We start from the raw sequence: 24,846 nt of genomic DNA, 5'->3' as shown, positions 1-24,846 counted from the left end.
TCCCTATTTGAATGAAACCTCAGGCCCAGTCCCCATCCCTATCCCGTATCATGATTCCATAGATGGTGACATGTGATGCCTGCTTTAAAGCCAAGTAGGAAGGAATTCAATAGGTGAACAGAGGGAGAGAGAATGAGCCAGGCACAGGACTGAATATGTGCACTAGCTCACTTCATAAAGGTTGGTTATGAGGGTAAGACATGTAAGCCAATGTGAATATGAGTTATCACTACTATCATTAGGTTCTGAATCAGCTCCTATCTGACAAACTCTAAAAAATAAAAACAATGGGGGGGGAGGGAGGGAGAGAGAGGGAAGGAGGGAGGGAAAGGGAGAGAGAAAGAGGGGGAGAGGAAGAGAGGGAGGTAGGAAGAGCGGGGGAGGAAAAGAGGGAGAGAGGTGGAGAGAGAGAGAGAGGGAGGGAGGGGGGGAGAGAAAGGGGGGTAGGGAGAGAGGGAGGCAGAGAGAGGGAAGGAAGGAGAGAGAGAGGGAAGGAGAGAGAGAAAGGGAAGGAGGGAGAGAAAGAGGGGTAGGGAGAGAGGGAGGTAGGGAGAGGGGGGGAGGAAAAGAGGGAGAGAGAGAGGGAGAGAGAGGGGGAGAGAGAGATTGAGAGAGAGAAAGAGAGAGAGAGGGAAGGAGACAGAGAGAGGGAAGGAGAGAGAGAAGTGAGGGAGAGAGAGGGAAGGAGAGAGAGCGAGAGAGAGGTAGGTAGGGAGGGAAGGAAAGGGAGAGAGAGAAAAAGAGGGGTAGAGGGGGAGAGGGGGAGAGGGGGAGAGGGAGAGAGAAAGAGGGAGAGAGGGAGGTAGGGAGAGGGGGGGAGGAAAAGAGGGAGAGAGAGAGGGAGAGAGAGAGAGCGAGAGAGAGATTGAGAGAGAGAGAGGGAAGGAGACAGAGAGAGGGGAAGGAGACAGAGGGAGGGAGACAGAGAGGAGGGAAGAGAGAGAGAGCGAGAGATAGGTAGGGAGGGAGGGAGAGAGGGAAGGAGAGAGAGCGAGAGAGAGGTAGGTAGGGAGGGAAGGAAAGGGAGAGAGAGAAAAAGAGGGGTAGAGGGGGAGAGGGGGAGAGGGAGAGAGAAAGAGGGAGAGAGGGAGGTAGGGAGAGGGGGAGAGAGAGATTGAGAGAGAGAGAGGGAAGGAGACAGAGAGAGGGAAGGAGACAGAGGGAGGGAGACAGAGAGAGGGAAGGAGAGAGAGCGAGAGAGAGGTAGGTAGGGAGGGAAGGAAAGGGAGAGAGAGAAAAAAAGAGGGGGAGAGGGAGAGAGAGGGAGAGGGAGAGGGAGAGGGAGAGGGAAAGGTAGAGGGAGAGGGAGAGGGAGCTCACAGCTCTTGTGTGGGCTAGTATGTTTATAAGGCGAAGGACTTAAGAAGCTTGGCTTGATTGGGGCTGTAACCAATTTGCAATCTGATGTAATCTAAGACTTCTCCTCTTCCTGTTGTTGCTAATTCAGGCAAAAGCGCATGTATGCAAACCACCATTTCCTCGATGTTAATCCAATTCAGGGCTGAGCTAGGCTGTGCCAAATGACCAGGCCATAAAGAAATAGGCCTCTGGCCAGATCCTTTGTGGGAGGCCAAAGCCTCTGAGACCTACAAAACAGGCTTCCTGCCTCAGGCTTTCACTCAGGGATCTTTTTCACCTGAGATATGTCCATGACAGAGTCGCAGCTGAGAGGCCGAGCAGATGTCAGGTCATTGGATCCCAGGAGAGTGGAGATAATCCCATTCTGATCGATGCGCCTGATCATGGTGCCATCTACAAAGTAGATCAGCCCGAACTTGTCCACTGTAATGCCTGAGGAAAAGAAAGACAATAATTAGCAACCATAACTAGAATTTATATAGCACCTTAAAGTTTACAAAGCTCTTTACATACATTATCTCACTTGAGCAACCCTGTGGGGGAAGAGGGAGATAGGTGCTATTATTATCCCAAGTAAAAACTGAGGCTAAGAGAGGGCAGGTGACTTTCCCAGGGTCACACCGCCAGCAAGTATCTGAGGCAGGATTTAAACTGAGGTCTTCTTGATACCAGGTGCTGTGCTCTCATCCACTGTGACGTCTATGTGATACAGAGTACAAGGTCAGCTGAGATCAGTGAGGCACGACTCGGGCCACAGGGACCTACTGGATCCCTAGAGGGATGTGAGATAAGAAAATTCCACCTCCAAATCACTCAGTCGCTGCTGACACGCTGGCACGTGTCCCCAAGCACAGACATTCTATGAGTCTGCTTCCTTAAAGGTAAAACGGGGATGATATTCCTGGCACTGCCAATCTCAGGGGTTGGTCGTGAGAATCGATAGATGATGGCCTGGAGAAAAGCGCTTTGTGGCTCTGAAGGGCCATAAAAAACATGAGTTGTCCCATCTTCAGGTCCCTATTTTCCGATTGCAGAGAAAGTGGTAGCAGTTTGAGCATCAAATGAGATGATGAATGTGATGGGCCACCATTGTAATCTAGGTTTTTAAACAAAGATCAGAAGGGTCATCTTATGAGACAAAAAAAGAAGCGGATTTAATTCTGTTTGGATCAGGAAGACAGAAGCAGGATCAATGAGACCAAGTCACAGAGAGGCAGGTTTGGGCTCCACCTAATTAAATAATGATTCATCGAATATTTATGATATGCCAGTTGTGTGCCAGACACTGCGTTTGGTGCTGATATAGGATATAGTCATAAGAGGAAAAAAAACTTCCTAATGCTTAAAGCTGTCCCAAAATGAATAGGCAATCTTGGAGAGTTAGGTGGGTTGGAGAGGGGGCAGTGATGATGTGGTGGTGAGCTCCTCATCGCTGGAGGTATTCCAGAAGAAGCTGGATGACTGTTTGTTGGGAATGACATAGAGGGGAATTATGCCTGGGGTAGGGGATTGAACCAGATGTTGTCTGAGAGATCTCCCAACTCAGATTCCACCATGCTGTGATTGATTCTAAGTTATAACAGTAAATTTTAAAACGAATAATGGATATTTCAAGGGTTGTTATGTAGAAGAGAATGGTCTACTTATTCTGTTTTTCCCCAGAGGGCAGACCCAGGAACAAAAGGTGGAAACAGAAACAGGGTCAGACATGAGCTTGATACTAAAAAAAAAAAACCCTTCCTAACAATTAGAGCTCTCTGAAAGTGGAAATAGATTGTCCTGGGAGGTGGTGGATTCTCCTTCATTCCAAGTGTCTGAGCCAAGGTTTGAGGGCCATCTGTTGGGTATGTGGGAGGGAGGATTCTTGTTCAGATAGGGATTGGACTAGATGCCCTCTGAGGACATTCTGGCTCTGCGATTCTGTGAAATGACCTGGAAGAGGAGTCTTGCTTGTGGCCACCCACTTGTCCCACTGGACACTCCTACCCCTTCTGTGATTTTCTTTAAAGTGCTCCTGACCACTTATATTTTCCCTTCTTGCTCTGATATCCAGTGACTACAGAACAAGGCTTGAACGCGATGGAGGTTGGGGTGAGGGGATGAGAGTTGGTTCCTTCTATGTGTCTGAGGCTGGTGCATCCAGGTACCAAACAATGTCAAAGTTGGAAGAGGCCTTAAGAAACAATGTCACAACACGGCTGAAAAGTACCTAGGAGTCATTTCGTCCAAACCCCTCATTTTACCAGTGGGGACACCGAGCCCCACAGAGGGGAACTGACTTGAACAAGGCCAAACCACAACATAGACTAGTCTAGACTGTCCTGGATTGGATTTGAATCCATCCTCTGACTCCCTCTACTTGGGTGACTAGGCACAGAAGTCACAACCTCTCTGAACCTCAGTTTTACCATCAACAAAATGGAGATAATGATTCATACACATTAGGGTGAATGCCCTTTGTTCCTGTTAATATTACAAGACCCCCATTAGGAGCTCTTCCATTAGCATTGTATTTCTAAATGTTGGAGAGTAATTTTTCAGAGAGGATGAGGTAGGTTCATAGAAGGGGAATCCCTCTTCCTTTCCCTACCTTGGATAGAAATTAATTATGCTTTGCAAGCACCAAGACAGGGGTTTCCTTGTCTGCCTGGATAAGTTCCTGTCTTTTGTTTCCTCCCCCTCTCCATCTGCCAGAACTGATGAGGACTCAGTTAACAATGGCGGTTTTGTTTATGGCTCTGGCTGCACTAGCTAATAGAAATGATCAGTCCCCTGATTAATTCCTTCCCTTTTGTTGTGTTAAATAGATGGACTTCCCCTCCCCTCCCTCTGTAAACTGTCTGCCAGTGGTGGCTGGGCTGTCACTTGGATCTGGGTTAATTACAGGCTTTGGGGCAACTCACCAGCCACAACATTTGTGCGTGTGTGTGTGTGTGTGTGTGTGTGTGTGTGTGTGTGTGTGTGTGTGTGTGTGTGTGTGTGTGTGTGTGTGTGTGTGTACACAGAATCTCAGACAGGATCTTAGAAGAAAACTAAGTAGTCTTCTAACAAAGCTGGGGTTGAAATGATCATTATTATTTTCTGTAGAGCAGATTCAGCATTTAGAAACAAGGAATCACCAAGAAGAGAGATGACCGTCTTCTCTCAGATTTATACCTGATGGAGAGACAGGAGATAACATTGCAAAGAGTCAGAGGACCCTGAGCTCACATCACCCCTACCTCTTACTATCTGCATGACCTTGGACAAACTACTTAACTTCTCTGTGCCTCAGTTTCCTCATTTGTAAACCAAGATGGTTGGACGTTAAAGGGCCTCTGAGGTTCCTTCCACCTCTGATTTATGATTCTGGGGTAGAGTTATCCTGTAAATACTAGGGAAGGGCAATGAATGGCATTCAGAATTGTTATGTGAGGATGCATAGAAGGGGTGGGGGGGTTTGAGCTTGGAGCCGAGGCAGTTTAGGGGACACATAATAGATGGCTGTCTTCAAGTATTTGAACGACTGTGAAAGAATAAATTTGAGGGTTTTTTTTTGGTTTTGTTTTGTTTTTTGGTCCCGAAGGGCAGACCTAGGATCCCAGAGAGGCAAGATTTCAGGTCAATATAAAACAACTACTTTCTAAGAATTATAACTGCCCTGAGATTCTGTGGAGCAGGCGTGAAAAGCAGATCTTTTCTCAGGTAAGGAGTTCCATGTCCCTGGAACTCTTCCAGCCAGGGCTGAATGATCACTGGATGGGGAGGCTGGAGGAAGGATTAATGTTCTGGGGAGGGATTGGACAAGATGACCTCGGAAGGCCCTTCAAACCCTACCTACGACAATATAATGCTTTGTACTAGGGATATTACAATGTTTTCAATGAGCACAGAATCATATTTTAATTTAATGTCACTATTATTATGATTGCCTTTCTTTGTATCCCCTGTGCTTAGCAAGTGCCTGGCACACAGTAGTAGCTTAATAAATGTTTGTGGACTGACTGATTTTAAGGCATCATATTTTAGGAAAGACATCAAAAAACTCTGATTTTTCATCAGCAACATCCTTTATGTCAAAGAACTGTATGGTCAGAAAGAAAGGATGTAGAAAGAGGGAGGGCTAACTACCCTGGGCACCAATGATATCTACTTGGTGTATAAAGAATACAAGGGACTGATTGCTGGGGTGGAAATGATGGGAGCCTTGATAGGGAAACGGTCCTTCTATCGCCTACTTTGTAATAGAGGACAAAAAAAAAAAAAAAGGCCAGGCATAGTCTGCCAACCACCCTTAGAGCAGATTTCAAAGGGTTCAAAGACAGGATGGGTAATGAGATGAATCACAATTCTAAAGGGGAAATCAGCAAGTTGCTCCTCTCTTTTAGGCAGAAGGAAAAGACCCAGTCAATGAAATCTGTGATCCTTCAGGGATTGAAGCATGTGGTAACAATTGTGTTCTCTGATCCAGAATTCTGTGTTCTAAAATCCCTACCTGCCATAAAACTCTCTGACGTGGCACATGCCTCCAGGATGTACACCTGCTAGTATAGATGTCTGCGGCTATCCCGGCCTTCTAAGGGTAGAATGGCTCCAAGTGGCTTTTGTTCCTGAGCCAGAGACACGTGCAAATTCTCTGATACAAAGCTTGAATAACATGGTAGGGGATGGGTTAGGGAGGGCTACAGCTACTCTCCTAAAGGATCATCCCTTCTACATCTCGACTTTCCCCATTATGGTTTTGAGATATATTGTGGGTTGGCATAAAAAATTAAATGGGAATTTTGGGGGAGTTTTGAGGAAGCTGTAGACAACATGTGAAGGCCAGTAGAAAACACAGAAGTTTAGAAACTCTGAAATACATAAAATATATGTATAGTATTGTATGTTATCAACATGTTTCATCTTTTAATACCATAATAATTCAGAGTTCTTCTCTGGCACAGAGGGCCAAAAAATTCTATGTGGATTTTCCAGATGGTGGTAGGTGGGGAATGGGGTGGTGCCCCTAGCCCCTGGGATGTGGAAGGGATAACTGTATATTTTTCAGAAGATGGGGAAGGGAAAAAAAAACTTGTCCAATAGCTCATATTGTGAGAGCTGGAAGAAACCTTAGCTATCCTCTGGTTTGGCTCCATCGAGCTAAAAAGACTTGTTCAAGGTCATGCAGCTAGCAAGGCATAGACAGAACTGGAACTAGATAGGAGGGTCAAGTCTAGTGGTCTTTCTGACTCTAGGTCAAGAGGGCAGAGCTTAAATCCTTGTAATGTTTCAGTGGTCAAGTAATTGCCTTCTACGCCTCAGTTTCCCATCTGCAAAATGGAGATAATATTAACTATTCATACTGTGAGAATGCTTTGTAAACCATAAAACACATTAGTTATTATTTTTGTTGCACTACTCTGTTTTCTAAGAGTAGGTATCTTAGGGTGCTTTCTGGTACAATGATTTCATAAGTGGCCGAGTCCTTTTTGTGGACACTGGTGCTGTTCAGTAGCTTCAGTCACATCTGACTCTTTGTGACCCCATTTGGGGTATTCTTGGCAAAGATACTGAAATGGTTTGTCATTTCCTTCTCCAGCTTATTCTACAGATGAGGAAACTGAGGCACACAGGGTTTAGTGACTTGCCAGGGCCTCACAGCTAGTAAGTGTCTGAGGTCACATTTGAACTCAGGCTGTATCCACTGTGCCACCTAGTTGGACAAGGAGCAGTAACTTTTGCTTAGAGCCCTTCCTGCTAGGTCGTGTAATGGATAGAGGGCTACGTGTAGGAGTCAGAAATTTTGAACCCTGACTCAAACACTTGTAGAAGAGGCTCTGCATTTAGAAATAAGGACTCACCAAGAGGAAAGACAGCTGTCTTCTCTCCCAGGTTTTATACCTGATGGAGAGGCAGGGGATGATGCTGGGAAGAGTCAGAGGATGCTGAGTGCTCTGTGTGACCCTGGTGAAGTCGTTTCTCCTACCTCAGCCTCAGTTTCTCCTCTAGAACATGGAAGTAGTCATAGCTCTTATCTAACCCGGATCAAATGAGATAACACGTAAACCACTGTGCAAACCTCAAAGCCCTATATAAATGCTTAGCTTTTATTATTGTTATGAACAAAATCTAGTTTTAAGAGGGTAGAAACGTATCAAGATAGGGAAGGAATGTACTAAAGCCACTGAAAATTAAACCATTAATAATGTTTAAAAATGATTACCAGGGGAAGAAGCCGTATGTATATATATGTGAAAAGGAGGGATTAGTGTTTTCCCTCCAGTTATCTCTGAGGAAATCTAACCCCAATGGATCGAGCTAGCTCTTTCATGTGCCTTTGAAAAGGCATCCATGCCCACAGCAGCGCTAAATGGAAAGAGGGGTAACAGGGATGAAAACCCACCCCAAACAACAGCTTCTTCCCAGGGGATGTCCTCTTGGCACCTCTTTTCAGGACTACTACACACTCATCGGTACCCCCTGGTTAAAGCCATCCACTTACACTGGACTTTTGGGGCCTCTCTATGTGTTCCCATCTTGGCTACCTCCCCTCCCCACGTTCCCCTTTCATCTTTCTTTTGTGTGCTGCCTTCCTCTACTAGATCGTAAGTTCCTTGAGGGTAGGGACTGTCTTTCTTTTTCATATCTGCATCCCTGAGTTGGCACAGTGCAGGTAGTATGCATTCAACACAATGTAGGTGCTTAGTTAATATTTATTAACTATTGACTGTTATATAACAGCTTCCTAACTGGGTCTCCCTCTCTTAAATCTTCTGCATCATCAGAGTTTACTTCATATCACACTATTTGCGCGTGGATCGTAGTCTCCTATTGGATAATAAGCTCCTTAGGGACGGAGATTGTATACCCAGCACTGAGCATGGGGCCTTGTGTAACAACAGACACTTAATGAATGGTTGTTGGTCTGAACTGCAATGAACCTTCCTGGGATTGCTAACCAATATTCAGGCCGATGGCTGTTTCTCTGGTTCTTGTTTTGCTTCTCATTCCATTCCTAATTTATTGTTTCCCATGAGATGGCAGGAAAATTATAGCTAAACATTAAATACCCCAACCTGTTGCTTCCTCCCAGGATTTGTCTGTGGAAAGAACGACCACAAGTTTGGCTTTACCCCTGGGATTGGTGAGCGTGGCTTCCGTTGCCTTCCCGCCATCGCCACAGCGCAGTGTCGTCAAAGGGAAGGCAATGATCTCCCGTCCCCGCCACCACCTCGGAATTCTTGACGACGTCCTTCACGATTGTGGTTGACTTGACCTTGAAGACCCGCCGACTGTTGGTGTCAGAGAGGAAGATGGATCCAGTGATGGGGTCTGTCGTCAGATAGTACTTATGAGCGGGGACTATGGCTAAAAGGCAAAGACGGAAGAATTTCAGTTGAATTGTCTTCTCTCCCAACAGGACAAGACGAAACACACACCATCACCACTAAAGTTTGGAAGATACAAGCAAGCGTGTCTTGTGCTGGGATATCCAAGTGAATTGGAGGACTTTACGATGCCAGAAATGAAACAGACCTTAGGATGAATTTAAATCATGCTATTCCCTATGTTTAGAATACTCTCACCACCCACTCTCTGCCTGTTGACTTCCTACCCATCCTTCAAAGCTCTGTTCAAATGCTACCTTTTCTATGAGCATTTCCCAGATTCCCTCTGCCAGAAGTGATTTTTTCTATGTCTATAGACTATCTGATCTCATAGTACTTTATACTTTTTTTTTTGGCAGGACAATTGGGGTTAAGTGACTTGCCCAAGGTCACATGGCTAAGTACATGTGTCAAGGTCTGAGACCGGATTTGAACTCAGGTCCTCCTGACTCCAGGGCTGGTGCTCTACTTACTGTGCCACCTAGCTGTCCCCACTTTATACTTTTCTTTTGTTCTTATCATACACTAATCTGTGTCAGATATTTCTGTGGGCACGTCTTGGTAAGACTTAGTCCCTCTATTAAACTCTAAAGTTCTCTGAACCGAATTATTGACTTTTGTAACTCCGTGGAGGACCTAGCGTAGTGTTGTTTATTGTTAGTGCTAAATAAATGTTTATTAAATGAATCAAGGAGTCTAGTCATTTAAAATGAGCTACATCATGACTTGTAACAGCAACAGTCATAGATAACACTCATACAGAATTTTGAAGTTAACTTTACACATATATCTCATTTGATTATCATCATTTCTATCACTATTAAAAATATAACTAGCGGCAAGTCACTTAGCCACTGTTTGCCTCAGGTTCCTCATTTGTAAAAAGGGGATAATAATAGCACCTGCTTCCCAGAGTTGTCATGGGGATCAAATGAGATAATAGTTATAAAGTGATTAGCACAGTACCTGGCACATAGTAAGCACCATATAAATGTACCTAGTATTACCGTTACTATTATTATCAGAAGAAATAATTTTAAGAATAAATTTAACAAATAGATTTAAGAAATAAATTTTAAGAATTTTAACCAATTTAAGCAGAGCCTTGGGAGACCTTCACACTTGGGGAACCGCAGCTCTCTAAGATTCTCACTTAAGACTCTTGCCATTTATCCTTGGTTGATTATATCCCAGAACCAAAGAATGTCATAGCTGGAAGGAAACTTAAGAGATGGGAGGGTCCCGCTCCTTCATTTTAGAAGAAGAGGAAGATGCAGACCAGAGATGTTACTGGTTTAGGCTCACGTAATTGGTATTTGAATCACAACTCAAACCAAGTCTCCTGATACCAGGCTGGCGCCTCTCTGTGACACTTTTCTGTCTGTCCCGGACCTTTTTCTGATGTTATTAAAGACTATATTTTGTCACGAGTCCAAGAACTCCACAGCCACAGTCAGTGAGAGAGGGGAGAAGGGGAAGAATTTATCATTGCCACAGCAGAGTCAACCCAAACGAGTATTCTGCTTTCTGTAAAAGGTAGTATGCTTTGGAGACTTGAGATCAGAAATGGAGAGCTGAGAGGCAATAGACAAGAATGGGAGAAAGGAGTCAAAAAGACAAGGGAATGAATGTTCTGCATTCTTTAGATATATTTATTCAAGTCACTGTCTTTGGAGACGGCAGGTGCCAGTTCTCTGTTATTATACCTGAAGGTACGACGTATATTGTATATGACATATAATATAAAATCTATCTCTTCACGATGATTTACAGTCTCAGATTCCAAGTCTAGGACATGATAATATTAATCTGACAGCCTCAAGGAAGTCAGTTTGGGTGCCTGTAAATTCATAAAGCTCATAGGATTACAAGATTTAGAACTAGAAGCAACGTTAGAGCCCAGCTCATCTAACCTTCTTGGTTTATTAAAGAGAAAAGTGAGGTCCAGAAGGGAGAAGCCATTTGAGGTCACACAGCTTAGACTACAGAGCTCAGAATCAAACCCAAGTCCTCTTCCTCTAAAGCCCTTTTTCCTTCCAGTATGACACCACTCTGCCTGCCAAAACTGGTTGTTCTCAGGATCAGAGACTTGGGAAGGGACCCAGCCGTCATCATGTACAACTTCCTCATTTTACAGATGAGAAGGAGGCCCTACAAAACTGAAGTGACTTCCTCCACATCAGAGACATGGCAAGTAGCAGATCTGAAATTTGAACCCAAGGCCACTGACTCCTACATTCAGCAGCAGGTCTCAATATGAGCGGCCTACTGCCAAGATTCTTGATTCAGGGGGTTCCCACTGCACCACGACTGATTGGTGGAGGGCTAACTGTTCCTACTATCTGCTTCTTATTCCAGTCACACTGGAATAAGCTTGCTGATCATTGACTAGTGAAGGGAATATCCATGTAGGATGTACTGGGCCCTACTGTGCTGGAGCTCTAGGATGGGATTCTCGCTTTCTCTAACATCCTCCCTCTGAACTTTAATAGAAAATTGGCTTCTCAAGGTTCTAATAAGCCATACATCGTTTCTAGTCCCAAAGCTCTGTTCTAGGGCAGTGGTGTCAGATTCAAATGGAAATGGGGACCATGACATGGTACATAAGGATCCATGCAGGATGCATATTTACTTAGGAAACCACTTATTAACATTATCCATGCTCAATGATATTTTTCTTTATTTTGTTCAGTATTTTCCAATTATATTTTAATCTAGTTCAGGGTGGACTTGGGGAGTTTTGGGAGCATGCCTGACACTTCTGTTCTAGTGGACAAGGGTTATTGGGGATTGGGTTGGGGTGGGGTCTAGTTTAGTCCAGGGAGATCAAATGTATTTGTTTATAATCCCACAGTCTGGCTGGCCAGAACTTCTTAAAGTACCCCAATAGCATTATATGCCAATGTGGTGTACTAGAAAAAACCGTAGATGTGAATTCAGAAGCCAGGTGGTATAGGAGGAGGTGACCCAAGTTCGAATCTGGACCCAGATATTACTGGCTTGGTGACCCTTAGACTCACTTAACCAATCTGAGCCTTGGTTTTCTCATCTGTAAGATGGAAATAATAGGACAACCTACCTTTTTGGGTTATTATGAAGATCGAATGAGACAATGCATATGAAGCACTCTGACAGCTTAAAGTGCTATGTGACTGCTAGCTATTCTTGTTGTTGCTACTAGCTCTGTGATCCCGGGCAAATCACAGCTCTCTTTCTTGTCCCAGGCCTCAGTTTCCTTATGTATAAAATGGTAATAATCATCTTTATACTACCTGCATTGTAGAACTGTTGTGAGGAAGGCCTTAGAGCGAGCTTAGGAAGCTAGAGAATTGTGGAGCTGTTATCCTAAGTTATTAATGCCCCAGTTGGCAGAAGATTTTTTCCCTCTATAGTCCAGAACAGCCCCATGACTTATCTTACTAAAGTCCAGGCAGATTTCCTCTCTCCAACTGACATGTATTGTGGTTACATCACATCCAGGGACCTTCCAGGCATCCCAGGTCTGCCCACAAAAGCCTTGCTGATGACAGGAGACAGGTGGGCCATGATTTTATGTACCCGCTTGTCACTCATCATAAGTGAGTGACAGACACCTTAGGGGAAAGAGGCCCTCAAGCTTGAGGTGGGGAAGTGCCTGTCTACTCTGATCAGCCCCATGCCTTTTCAGCTGACTGTTTACTCTGGAGGCCCTTAAGCAGTGTCATTCACACTGGGGGTTTTTCAGATCACCAATACCCAGGGAAGACAGGCAAGGGAGAGTTTGGCTCCCAGAGAATATGTGAATTAGTGAGGCCTAGCCTTTGGTCCTGGGAAGGGCAGCATGTGCCAGACTTAGGATGAGAAAATCTGGCTCTGATGCTAATCCACTGGGTTATCTCAGGCAAGTTGTTTGGCTTCTCTGGATCCCATTTTCCTCCTCCTTAAGAGGAGGTGGGGTTAATTAGATGTTCTAGTAAAAGAGACAAACTTAGGCATAATGCCATGAAAAACTGTCTAACAGTCATGCAAGAAGCAGAATCGGATGTCTTGGAGAATAAGAGATCAGAGGTCGTCAAGCAGAGGATAGACAATGGATCATAGCTTCTAGTGGGGTTTCCTTTCATGTAGGGGTTGGATTCAATGGCTGCTGAGATTCATCACACCTCTCAAATCCAGTGCTTTTATGATCTCACTTAATGATCCTTCCAGCTCTGATGGTCAGTGACTCTATGACATACTATGGGCTTTCCTTCCCCTGGTCTCATGTACTAAGCCAACCCATCAGTTTGTTATGAATGTAATATTTGAAGATGGGTGGGTCATGTTTCTGCCCCTGCTTTACTTTCTTACAAGTCAACAGAGAGTCAGCATGATAGCTCATGTGGTCTTACCCTTCCAGAACCACAGTGTTTGGGCTGGTCTTATTTCTTAGGCCACATCTGAAGTAGGAGGCTCAGTTCTGGGTACCACTTTTGGATGACACTGACATCCAAGGGGGCTTCCAGGATGGGGAAGGGACTGGATGTTTTGCTTAGAGAAGAGGATACTTGCCTTTTGAAGGTCTGTCATGGAGGAAGGGCATGAGACTTACTTTGCTTGGCCCCAGAAGGCTGAAGTAGGAACAGCGGGTAGAAGTTATAGAGAGCCAGATTTCAGTTTATTATAAGGAAAACTTCTTTAAAAAGTCTGAAAGTGAAGTGGACTGCCTCACAGGAAAGTGAGAGTTCCTTATCATTAGAAGCCAGAGGTGGAGTACCTACTTGTAGGAGTGGTTCTAGGGAAAACTTAGGCATGAGTTAGACAAGATGAGTTCCCTTCCAGCTCCGAGGCAACTATGACTCTGTCTCCAAAAGGGACACTCTGGTCAAGTGGTAGGCTTTGGGCACACCATAAACATGGGACAGAGGTTGGTCCCTTTGTGACAGCTAAATAAGAAGGCAGGCTTTCTTCACTCTAGGTGGGCTCTCCAAATAGCTGAAGTCAGGGATTTTGACAAGGCTGGTGACTCATCTATAGAGAAAACTTACAGGATGAGAAATATGATGTCTGTCCTCTACCCACATTTCTAAAGCCTGAGGCAGATGTCTTTAATCTCTGAGGGTGCTGTCACCAAGGGCAACTTTCATATTTTCCCAAGTGAGTCAGAGAAGGGAACCTGGGACCAGGTGCTGTAGGAATGGTTTGGTGTGACACTTTAAGAATGATAGTTTTACAGGTGGAGCATATTAAAAACTGCAAAGGAAGTCATCTGCTTTAAGCCTCAAATTTTATAGATGAACAAACTGAGGCAGACTTCCTGACTCTCAGTTCTGCATGTGTTTTAAAAGAGGAAGCTAGAAAAGGCAACATTTAACTTCAACAAATCATGGAATGTTAGAGTACAGAATGTTAGCATTGGATGGGAACTTGGAACGTAGGATATTTGGACACAGAATGTTAAAGCTGTAAGGGTCTTTGGACCATAAAATGTTAGAGATGGATGGGATCTTGGAATATGAGAAGTTAAAACTGGGGGGTGCCTTAGAGTATAGAATGAAAAAGCTAGGAGGGACCTTAGAACACAGGATATTAGTGCTCATTGAGATCTTAGAAACCATGCAGTCCAACTGATGGGGAAACATGATGCTTAGATAAGCAAAGAGACTCCAGTCATACTATGAATGTGACTGCTGGGCCCAAAACACTGAACAGAAATACTGGGGTCTCTTTCTTTATGTCCAAATGTCAACTAAGGGCCAGTTTCTATTTCTTTCCTTTTAATTTCCTTCTAGTTCCCTCCCCCCCACCCCAAACCAGAAAATACTTGTGGCTTCTCTGAAATGCTTTGAGATAATACCAGATAAAATGTTAGATCCTCACAACACAAGGAAGTGCCTTAGTGGTCCTAGATTTCAGCAAAAGCACGGATAATTTTTTTTCTGCTTTTCTAATAGACACGATGGAGAGATGTGGGCTGGATGACAGCACAATTTGGAGATTTTGGAAATGGTTTAATGAATGGGTCAAAAATGAAGTTTCTAGTGGAATGCCCCAGGGATCTATCCTTTGCCCTGCACCATTTATAACATTTTTATCAATTCCTTGAATGAAAGCACAGATCCAATTTACTTATCAAATTTATAGGTAAGACAAAGCTGGAAGGGATAACTAATATGTCAGATGACAGAGTGAGGATCCAAAAAATTTGACAGTCTAAAATTATGGGCTGAGTATAATAAGATAAAATTTAATAGGGATAAATGTAAGAGTCCCACACAGGGGTTTTAAAAAAAATTAACAGCACAAGTACAGGACCAGGGGATGTGTAACAACATAGCAATTAAGCGTGAAAAGGATTTGGAACATCAGGGTCATATTTTGAAAGTGGACATGACCTCTAGTCCAATTCCTTCATTTAGCAGATGAGGAAACTGAGGCTCAGAAAGATTAAGTGAGTTGCCTGAGGTCACACAACTCGTATGGCAGAGCCAGGGCTGGAACTCAGATTTTTGTTCTCCAAATCCATGGTGTCCCTCATGGTTTAGACAGGGCCAAAGGAACAATGAAAAGCTCAGAAGGTGCTGCTGAAGGACACAGATCTGGCCACAGAAGGTTTGGCTGAAGAAGATGGGGTGTTGGAGAAGATGGTGGGTGGGGGAGGCACGAAATATGTCTTTAAATGTCTAAAGGGCTTCCATGAGGAAGAAGGCTTAAGTTTTTTCTCCCTGGATCCAGAAGGCAAAACCAGGATCAATGGGTGGAATCATGCTTTATTTAAGGAAAAAAAACCTTTCTAAAATTAGAGCTCTCTCAAAGTGGAGTGAGCTGACTCGGGAGGTAGTGAATTCTCCATCATGAGAAATCTTCCAGCAAAGGCTAGATGACTACTTGTTTGGAATACATAGAGGGGATTTCTGTGTGTAGGTTTGGGTTTGGTTGGGTGGCCTTAGAGGTCCCTCTCAACTAAGAGATTCTGTGATAGGAGATTCAAATGGGAAAGCAAAAACAAGCTCTCCTGGAAGAAATCAAAGGCTTTACCTCTGTTTCGCCCACCCTGCTCTCAAACACAAATATGTAGGGCAATACAACAAAGCCCGGAAGGACCACAGCCATTAGACCTCCTCCTTCTTCCCCGTATTATATCTATGTGCCCATGATATTTCCCTGTTAGTAGAGTTTAAGTCCCATAACTGCAAGGACTGTGTATTTTTTCATATTCGTATCCTTCAATTTTCTCCCCTTCTCTTCCCAGTTCTGCCTTTTGGGGTCAAACAGAAGAAGCTTAATGTCTCTTGTCCTTTCTGACATGTGCAGACAAAAATGCTGTCCTCCCACTGAGTCTTCCCTTCTCCTGGCTAAACATCTCTAGTTCCTTCAACTGGTCCTTGTAGGATGTGGTTTCTAACCCCCCTCACTACCACAACCACCATCCTTTTAACGTGCCTCACTGTGTCAATGTTTTTCCTAAAAATGTGACACCTAGAAATGAATACAGTACTGTAGATGCAGTCTGACCAGAGCAGACTGACCAGAGAGGACTATCCTCTCTCTCTGAATTCAATCTAAAATCATAGTCTTTTTTTTTGGGGGGGGGTGTAGTGGGAGATATCCATATTACCAGAGAACCTTAAACTCACAGTCCACTATGAATCCCCAGATCTTTTTCATTTCTAGTCACTGATTGGGGTTGTCCCTATATATCCTTATAACTCAAAGAGCACATCACACACAGATTCATATTTAGAGTAGAAAGGACCATAGAGATTGGGCCCATAAATAAATCATGTGACTTGTCCCAAGTCACAGAGGGAGAGACAGAACTAGGTACTAGAACTTCTGACTCCCAGGCCAGGGCTCTTTCTGACTACATACAGTGGTTCCCCTACTTCATACGTCCATACTTCAGAGATCTCTGAATGCAGCTACTAGGCCTACTACAATTTTAATGATATTTAATATTCACTGTGGTAGAAAAATTCATCATCTTTGGCCCATCTGGTGGTGAGCCTCTTTCCACTAGGTTAGTCCTCAGAGGACTGACATATCATATAATGATACCAGGGGTGAGCTGTCAGACCTTGAAGTCCATAGGCCCAGCCTTTGAGAATGCAGGATCATCTCCATGAGTCCTAGGTAGAGCTCTGTAGTGAAGGCTGTCTCCTACAGTAGGTGCTTAATAAATGTTTGCTTCCCAGGTATATAAAAGAATAGATGAAAGGTGTTTCTGGGTCTCCAGAGGCTCACCTTCCTCACGGTAGCCAGATTTTGCAGCTGTTCCCCTGGTCATAATGTTGGTGACTTTGGAAGCTATGTGAATTCTTCTGGGATACCCAGTAATGTTGGTGAAGGAGCTTGACTGTCCCCAATACAAGTGGTTTCCGTTTATCTCTTTCACATAGAAGTTAGAGAGCAATAACTTCCCAGTGACTGATGGAAAGTTATTAGGAAGGAAGGAGACCTACTCTCCACTTCCAAGTGAATGGAACCTGCCACTTGGAAAGACAATGGGAATGATTCTTGTATCCTGAGGATATAGTCCATCAGAATACCAAGTTAGTAGAGAAGGGTCCCCAGTCCAGTATTAAATTCATATCATGTATGAATCCCCAAATGTTAGAGCTGGAAAGGGGCTTGGAACACAGAACATCAGAGTTAGAAGGGACCACAGAATGCAGAATGTTAGTATTCTGAACACAGAATGTCAGAGCTGGAATGGACCTTGGAACCGGGGACGTCAGAGCTGAGAGGGACCTCACCACAGAGAATGTTAGACTACAGAATACTGACTACAGAATATTAATAAAGCTGGAAAAGATGTCATCCAAGCTCTACATTTTTGAGGTCAGGAAACTGAAGCCCATAAAAGAGAAGGGATTTGTATAAGGGGTCAGATCTAGTCAATAATGGAGCTGAGATTAGAATCTGGGCCTCTTGACTTCCAGGCCAATGGTCTTTGCCTAATCCATACTTGAAAAATGACAATGAACTTTATGGATACTTTATGTTTTAAGCCATCCATATTTGTGTGAGGATGGGGAGACTGGGAAATTGAAATGAATAAATACTTGGCAGAAGGCAGGAGAGATCTGGCAGGTGATGGTGGTGGTGGGTTGACATTACTCCAAGTGTAGCTGATTGGGTCAAAATCTGCAGCTGGATGACAAAAATTCTCTGCCTATAACAAAGGTCCACCTTGGGAACCACCTCCTTTAGGAGTCTCACTGATTGGACTATCAAACTATACCCTTTTGCCTCTGCCCTTACTGGCAAACAATCAGGCTACAGAACAGCTGTCTCCCAGGCACATGGGTTACCCACAAAGGTGCCAATGTCCCAATGCCTGCTGGCCTTTGGATTCTGGCCACAACTGCTGTCTCAATTTCTTCCCCTGGAAGTCATTAAAATAGCTCGGTTCTATTATCAAGATGACCTTACTTTAGCGTGGCCTGCCCCTTATTTGGAGGACAATGAAACCCACTGCATTAACATCTTTATGCAAAAATATTCAGGATTTAAAAAAAATTCCCATCCCCCCACACACCTTTGTCCCCTCAATTTGTCATGTCTGCAGCCAATTACCCACTTCTTTCCAAAACAGACTGAGTGGAGTTGGGGCCCATCCCATCTCCTGATTCATGGCTTCCACTCACTCCCAGTGACTGATTACCCTCCATCAGATTTAATCTACAGGCTTAACACTGGCTATTGAGTCATCTGGAAATGGCACCTGTGGCTCACCGTACGACAACATGCAGCAAGGCAGGGAGAGAAGGGAAATGTTCCCCTGGTTGGCTTACCTATGTCTGAAATCTTTATTTCTGACAGAAGACAGGAATGCAGGAAATAGAAGAAAGAATGAAGTGTTAGAAGCTGGGATAGAAGCATTATTAGCAGACTGAAAACTTGACAGCAATGGCACTGTGCAGTGCGATAATAAATAAAGATTTAGCAGCTGGGACACTGATATATTTCAGACTGAATACGACTTGTCAGTGGGCTCCCTTACAAGCTGCTACACATTGCAGAGGATGGAGGATTTTACCCGCTCTGGAGCCGCTCGATGAGAGGAGCGATAGCTCAGGCGGCTGACACATCCTGGCCCTTTAACAAGGGTAAGATGGGAATTGGAAAGTTTCTCTTGAATAATTACTTAGAAATATATATGTGTCTATACATCCATATGCAGAGAGTTAGCTGTATAGATACATATATTTCTATATATCTCTATGTTGATATATAGACACATGTATAAAATGCCCTCCTTCCTCTCATTGAAATTCTTCCCATCTTTCAAGGCCCAGTTCAGGTACCAGTCTCCTCCAGGAAGCCCCCTTGATTCCCTTTCCCCTTCCCCAGCCCACATGGAGTAATTTTCTTTATCTCTAATTGCTCTTGTCACTTTGGGTGTCTTCTATATACTCATCACATTCTATTCTGTGCTCTTTTACATCATTATTATTTTGCATTTCTACTTTGTATTATAGCCATCTGTATATATGTCTTATCTCTACTACCGACACCAATCTCACTCCTTCTGCCCCCAACAAACTATAAAAAAAATTTTTCAATTTGGCTGGAATACAGGAATAAAAGAAGATGAAGCTGGAGAGGCTGGGGGGCGCTAGTTTGTAGAGAGCCTTGAATTCTATAGGAAGAGGAGTTTAAAACATTTACTTGGTAGACAACTGGGAGCCAGTGAATATTTTTGAGCAGGAGTGATTTTTCGGATGGTGATCTGAAGTTTGAATTTCAGGAAAGTTGAGAGGAGGCAGTGACACCTGTTAGGATGCTCCTGCAATTATCCAAGTGAATGGGAATGAGGGCCTGAATTAGGGCGGTGGAATGGGAGAAGAGGGGGCGGATGTGCAAGGCCCTACAAGGGTGGGTATGTGTCTTATTTATCTCCGTATTCCCTATGGTGAACTGCATGGCTCTCTGCACATAATAGGATCTCAGCGAATGTTTGCTGGAAGTGCATGTGTGATTGATGTGTCTGCATTACCATATGTGTATATTTCAAGGGTCTGTGCTTCCAGAGGTTGGGATGCTCCCTCCCCTGATGCACTACAATCACTCTATGCCACGGCAGACAGTCTTCTGCTATGTCCCTGAGAAAGGTCTTCTCCTGCTGGCTAACTTTTTTGGCATATCGATATAGATATGCACTGATATAACCTTGAAAATAGTTTTCAACGATCATTCAGCCTTACAAAATACAGGCGATGCTGCCATAATTTCGTTAACTGATACTTTCTCCTAATCATGGTTCCTTTCCTATAGTCTCACGCAGTGACAAGACCACCCACCTATAGAGAGATCGCCTTTTCATAGGCTTTCATAAAAGCAGTCACATTTAGTCCTGACTTTTATGTCTATTATCTCACTTAATCTCCATGATAGCCCTTGGAGAGAGGGGTGGTGGGGGGAGGATCATCCCTGTTTTACCAGACTGGGAAAGTGGTAGCTTGGGAAATTAAGGACCTAGTCCAAGGCCACAAAGGGAGATCATGCAAATGTTTTTCTACCAATTCAGTTTAATTCAATTTCACAAACATTTATTAAGCAGCTACTCTGCGCTAGGCATTGGTTGTGCAAAGGCAAAACCAAACGTTCCCTGCCTTGAAGGAGGTTATGTTTTGTTGCAAGGGGGACAGAAAATATTCACAGAAAATTATTAGCACAAGGTAAGGAGTGATAAGGGGCAGCTAAGTGGCCCTGGAGTTAGGAAGACTCATTTTTTTGAGTTCAAATCCAGCCTCAGACACTTACTAGCAGTGTGACCCTGGGCAAGTCACTTCACCCTGTTTGCCTCAGCTTCCTCATCTGTAAAATGAGCTGGAGAAGGAAATGGCAGAGCACTCCAGTATCTCTGCCAAGAAAACCCCAAATGGGGTCACAGAGTCAGATATGACCAAAATGACTGAACAACAACAAGGAGTGATGGTGGCAGAAGAGATATCAGACCAAGGGCTCTTGGGCTTTTTTGAGGAGGGAGGCTTGTTTTTAGCTAGGAGGAGGAGGAATCTGACAAGAGAAGGATCCCAAGAGGAGATGAAGAGGAAGTGCCTTACAGGCATGGGAGATGGCCTGTGGGAATGCAGGGAAGTGGGAGATGGTGTTTTGCATTCACGGAACAGCTGGTCATCAAGTTTGGCTGGAGCACATGGTGCAGTGAAGGAGAATAATGGAAAAGATGAAAACTCATGTTTTCTGGCTCCAAATATCACATTCATTGTGCTAACCCACCCTTTGAAGGATCAAATGAAATAACGCACTAGAAAGTACTTTCACACTGAAAAGTGCTGCAGGAATGTAAGCTGTTCTTACTGTTATGGGTGGGGTCTTCTCTTCTAAGCACTTACGGTGTCATAAGATCTTAGATTCAGAGCTGGCAGAGACCCGAGAGGTCCCTGAGTCCAACCTTCCCATTTCAGAGATGGAAAAAGTGAGGTAGATCCAGGTGACTTGCCCACGGTCACACAGCTCATATGAATCTGAGGCAGGATTGTAACAACCAGTACTCTGTCCATGACCTCATGCTTCCTTTTCTGAATCTCATATCCTCCACTCCTCCTTCTGCCTAAATATCCCAAATAGACTGGGCAGTGTGTGGGCACCATTCAAATTCAACTCAATTCAACAAATACTTAATTGGTAGCTATGGTGGGTATAGCTCTGTGCCCAGGACTGAGGGAGGAATGATGTTTTAGATGAGATGGGCTTCCTCAAGGAGCTTACAATCTCGTAGAGGGTTTAAGACACTAAGACAATTATGACCCTTGAAATTACATCGAGATTATCGAGCTATAAGGACAAGTGAGGTCTAAAGGGAAAGGTCATTACCAACCAGTAAAAATGCGGAACGCTTCTTGGAAGAGGCAGAATTTATTTGGGGCTTAAAGGATGGGTAGGAATTCAGCAGGAAAAGAGGCAGAGGGAAGACATTCTGGTCCTAGGGAACAGCTGTAAGCAAAGACATCAACTGCAGCAGAGCTGACATGTGGGCTCTGCCGGTGGAGACTGTTGGAAGGAGATTTTGGTGGGGAAAGCTTTCTGAAAGTCCTCATTTGTCTCCCTCTATACTTTTCAGGAGGACAGGGAAGAGAGGTATATATTTAATGCACTGTCATCCCCGAAGAGTGTTAAAACCACTTTCCATTTAGGGAATGGAAGGGGTCCTAGCAGCTTTCTAAATTTAATTCCCTCACTTTACTAGAGAAGGAAAAGCAGCCCAGAGAAGGGAAGGGTCATTCTTGAAGTTACACAGTTACTAAGTGATGGAGCTGGGAACTGAGCCCAAGTTCTGATGGACCCTAAGTCATAGTATTATAAGATTTAGAGCTGGGAAGGGCAGGGCCAGAGACCATCTAGGTTAACCTCTCCATTTCATGGATTTAAAAACTGAGATAGTCCTTAATAAATGCTTATTGATTGCCTGAATAATTAATTAAGTGACTTTCCCTTGGTCAGAGAGACAATAACCAGAAGCAGCATGCTGCAATGAGAAGGATGCTGGGTTTGGAATCAGAGGACCAAGGCTGAAATACGGATTCTGTCTCTTTTGTGTTTCCTGGAGTGAGTCTCTTCCCCTCTTTGGGCCTGTTTCCTTGTTGGTCCATTTTATAGAACACTTTAAGATTTGCAAAGAACTTTACAAATATCCCATTTGATCCTCACAACAACCCTGGGAGACAGGTGCTTTTATCATCCCTATTTTACAGGTGAGGAAACTGAGGCAGACAGAAGCGACTTACTCAGGATAACATAGCTCGTTATCTGAGGCTAGATTTGAACGCAGGTCTTCCCGATTGCAGGCCCAGCGCTCTATCCATCGCTCCACCTAGCTGCCTTCCCTGTCACAATCTATATCTTTGATGTGATAAGTTGTAGAATTGGCATTCACATCTGGGGCTACTTTTACGACATTACAGGTTCCTTCCTCCCCGCCTCTACCCCGTGCCTTTTAGCCCATCCCTCAGAGAGACTTTCAAGATGAAAGTTCATGGTCATGGGATTCTTTCTTAACAGAAACCATGAAAGGAGGATTAAGGAGGGAAAAGAGGCTTAATTACAGAAAAGCTACATCCAGGGGGAATATGTAATGGATTTATTTAACAATGGAGACTCTGGGTCTCTGAGCTATCTCTCCCTGGCACCCGGGCCAGGAATAAGGGTCATGGTGGTGATGGCGGTGGGGGAGGCCAAGGTACCTCGAGTGCCCTGGATTCTGGTGGTACACGCATGTTAGCTGTAACACCCACACCATCTGCAAGGCTTTCCTTTTGGGACACCTACGATATTATTTACCTCAAGGACCTCAAAAGCCGGTGATAACAGATGCTGTCTTCCCAGTGAAGGAGGGAATGGAGAGGGGAAGGGAATAAGCATTTATACTGTGCCAACTGTGTACCAGGAACTGTGCTAAGTGCCTTACCAATATTATCTCATTTTATCTTCACAACAACCCTGCAGGTAGGTGCTATCATTCTCTCCATTTTACAGTTGAGGAAACTGAGGAAAAGAGGTAAAGCGACTTTCCCAGGGTCACATGGCTAATAGTATCTAAGGCTGTATTTGAACTCAGATCTTCTTGACTCTAGGCTCACTGTGCTATCTAGCTGCCCAGTGAAAAAGAAATTCCTTAGGTCATAGGATTTAGTGTTAGAAAGGAACATTTTGTACAACCTCTTCATTTGCAGGTAGGGAGCCAGATCTGGGATTCTATCAATGTGGAGAACTCCCTCCACTGAGGCAATAGCACCTCATTAGTAATGATTCTTGTAGATTTGTCCCGGCACTTACAAATGGGGTCGTTTGTCTGTGGTCACATAACCTACATGTGTCAGGAGCAGGACTTGAATCCGGGTTTTCTTTTCTCCAGGGCTGACCCACTATATACTGTCTACTACACCAGGCTATCTTCATTTCATAGAAATATATATACACACACATACATGTACACACATATATATAGATATATGTATATATACACAAACATATATACACACATGCATATATATGTACATATGATATACACACACACACACACACGCACACATACACACACACACATACACACACGCACACACGCACACACACACACACACACACACACACACATATATATATATATATATATATATAATTTCTAGAGATGAAATTATTTATTCAGGGTTACACAGCGGGTAAGTTGCAGAGCTGGAATCCTGATCCCAGGCTTCTGACTCCAAATCTAGGGGGGGTCATGATGCCCTTACTACATCATATAGCTTCATGAGGGCAGGAACTATGTATTAGTTAAATACTGTTTGCTTCCCTTAGTATCTACAATAGGCTCTAGACACGGTAGATACTCAATACATGTTTGCTGAATTGAATTTAATGTTGAGGAAGTGCCTGTTTTTTTGTTCATAAATTTACCACATTCACATACTTGCTTCCCCTAATTCGACCATAAGCTTCATGAAGGCAGGGATCTATCTTAAATCATGTATCTCCCCTAGTAACAAGTATGGTCCTATGAAAACAGCCATCACTTCATAAATGTTTACTGAATCATGTTGAATGTTGGAGAGTTTAAGAGCATCTGGGAGGTGCTCAGGTACTTAACTTTTTTTGGTGAGGGCCTAGATCATAATCTGGTACTTAAACAAACCCCCTTGTCATTGTCTTCTCAGCATCTGGCAGTGCCTGGCACAGAGTAGGTACTTAAGTAAATGTTCCTTGAATACACATGGATGAATGGATGAATATATGAGGAATGCTCCTTAAATACAAATGGATGAATGAATGAATAGATGAGGAGGAAAGTGATCTATAATTTGCTCTTTTGGGACTGAAGTCAATTGGCACCAACATTTGAACATCTCCATACCTTCCATAACCCCCTTCTTTTCACCCTCTGCAAAACAGCTCTTCTTACTGAATCTCTGATTGAACATAAAAGGATTAAAAAAAAAGACTTCTGCCTTGCCTTGACCTGAAAGGATACTTCTTGTGTTCCAAAGGCTGATTGGTAGGGTTGGGAAATTGCCTTAAGGAGGGAACTCTCAGCTTGGGTAGTACTCAGCCTCATTTGCCCCACCTGTGTAGTGGAATATTTGGACCATAGAGGCCCCATCCCAGACTGCCTCACTCATGCCTTTACGAGTGGCTAATTCTACTGGGCCCTAGCAGAACA

The 24,846-nt window shown here is 43.9% G+C and overlaps 1 protein-coding gene across 1 annotated transcript in view; it reads right to left on the bottom strand.

Annotated features, from left to right (window-relative positions):
* The window catches only part of TENM4 (teneurin transmembrane protein 4), a 514,686-nt gene that overhangs the window by 121,491 nt on the left and 368,349 nt on the right, over window positions 1-24,846 (bottom strand). The window contains 5 exon segments of the mRNA XM_036743921.1: window positions 1,637-1,791; window positions 8,454-8,505; window positions 8,507-8,682; window positions 13,521-13,525; window positions 18,464-18,484. Of these exon segments, the coding sequence (XP_036599816.1) occupies window positions 1,637-1,791; window positions 8,454-8,505; window positions 8,507-8,682; window positions 13,521-13,525; window positions 18,464-18,484 (409 nt within the window).

The sequence above is a fragment of the Trichosurus vulpecula genome, chromosome 2, assembly GCF_011100635.1.
Source record: "Trichosurus vulpecula isolate mTriVul1 chromosome 2, mTriVul1.pri, whole genome shotgun sequence".
In the NCBI taxonomy this organism is placed as follows: Eukaryota; Metazoa; Chordata; class Mammalia; order Diprotodontia; family Phalangeridae; genus Trichosurus; species Trichosurus vulpecula.
Note: the sequence above shows the minus strand (reverse complement) of the source record. Positions and strands in the feature narration are given on the sequence as shown.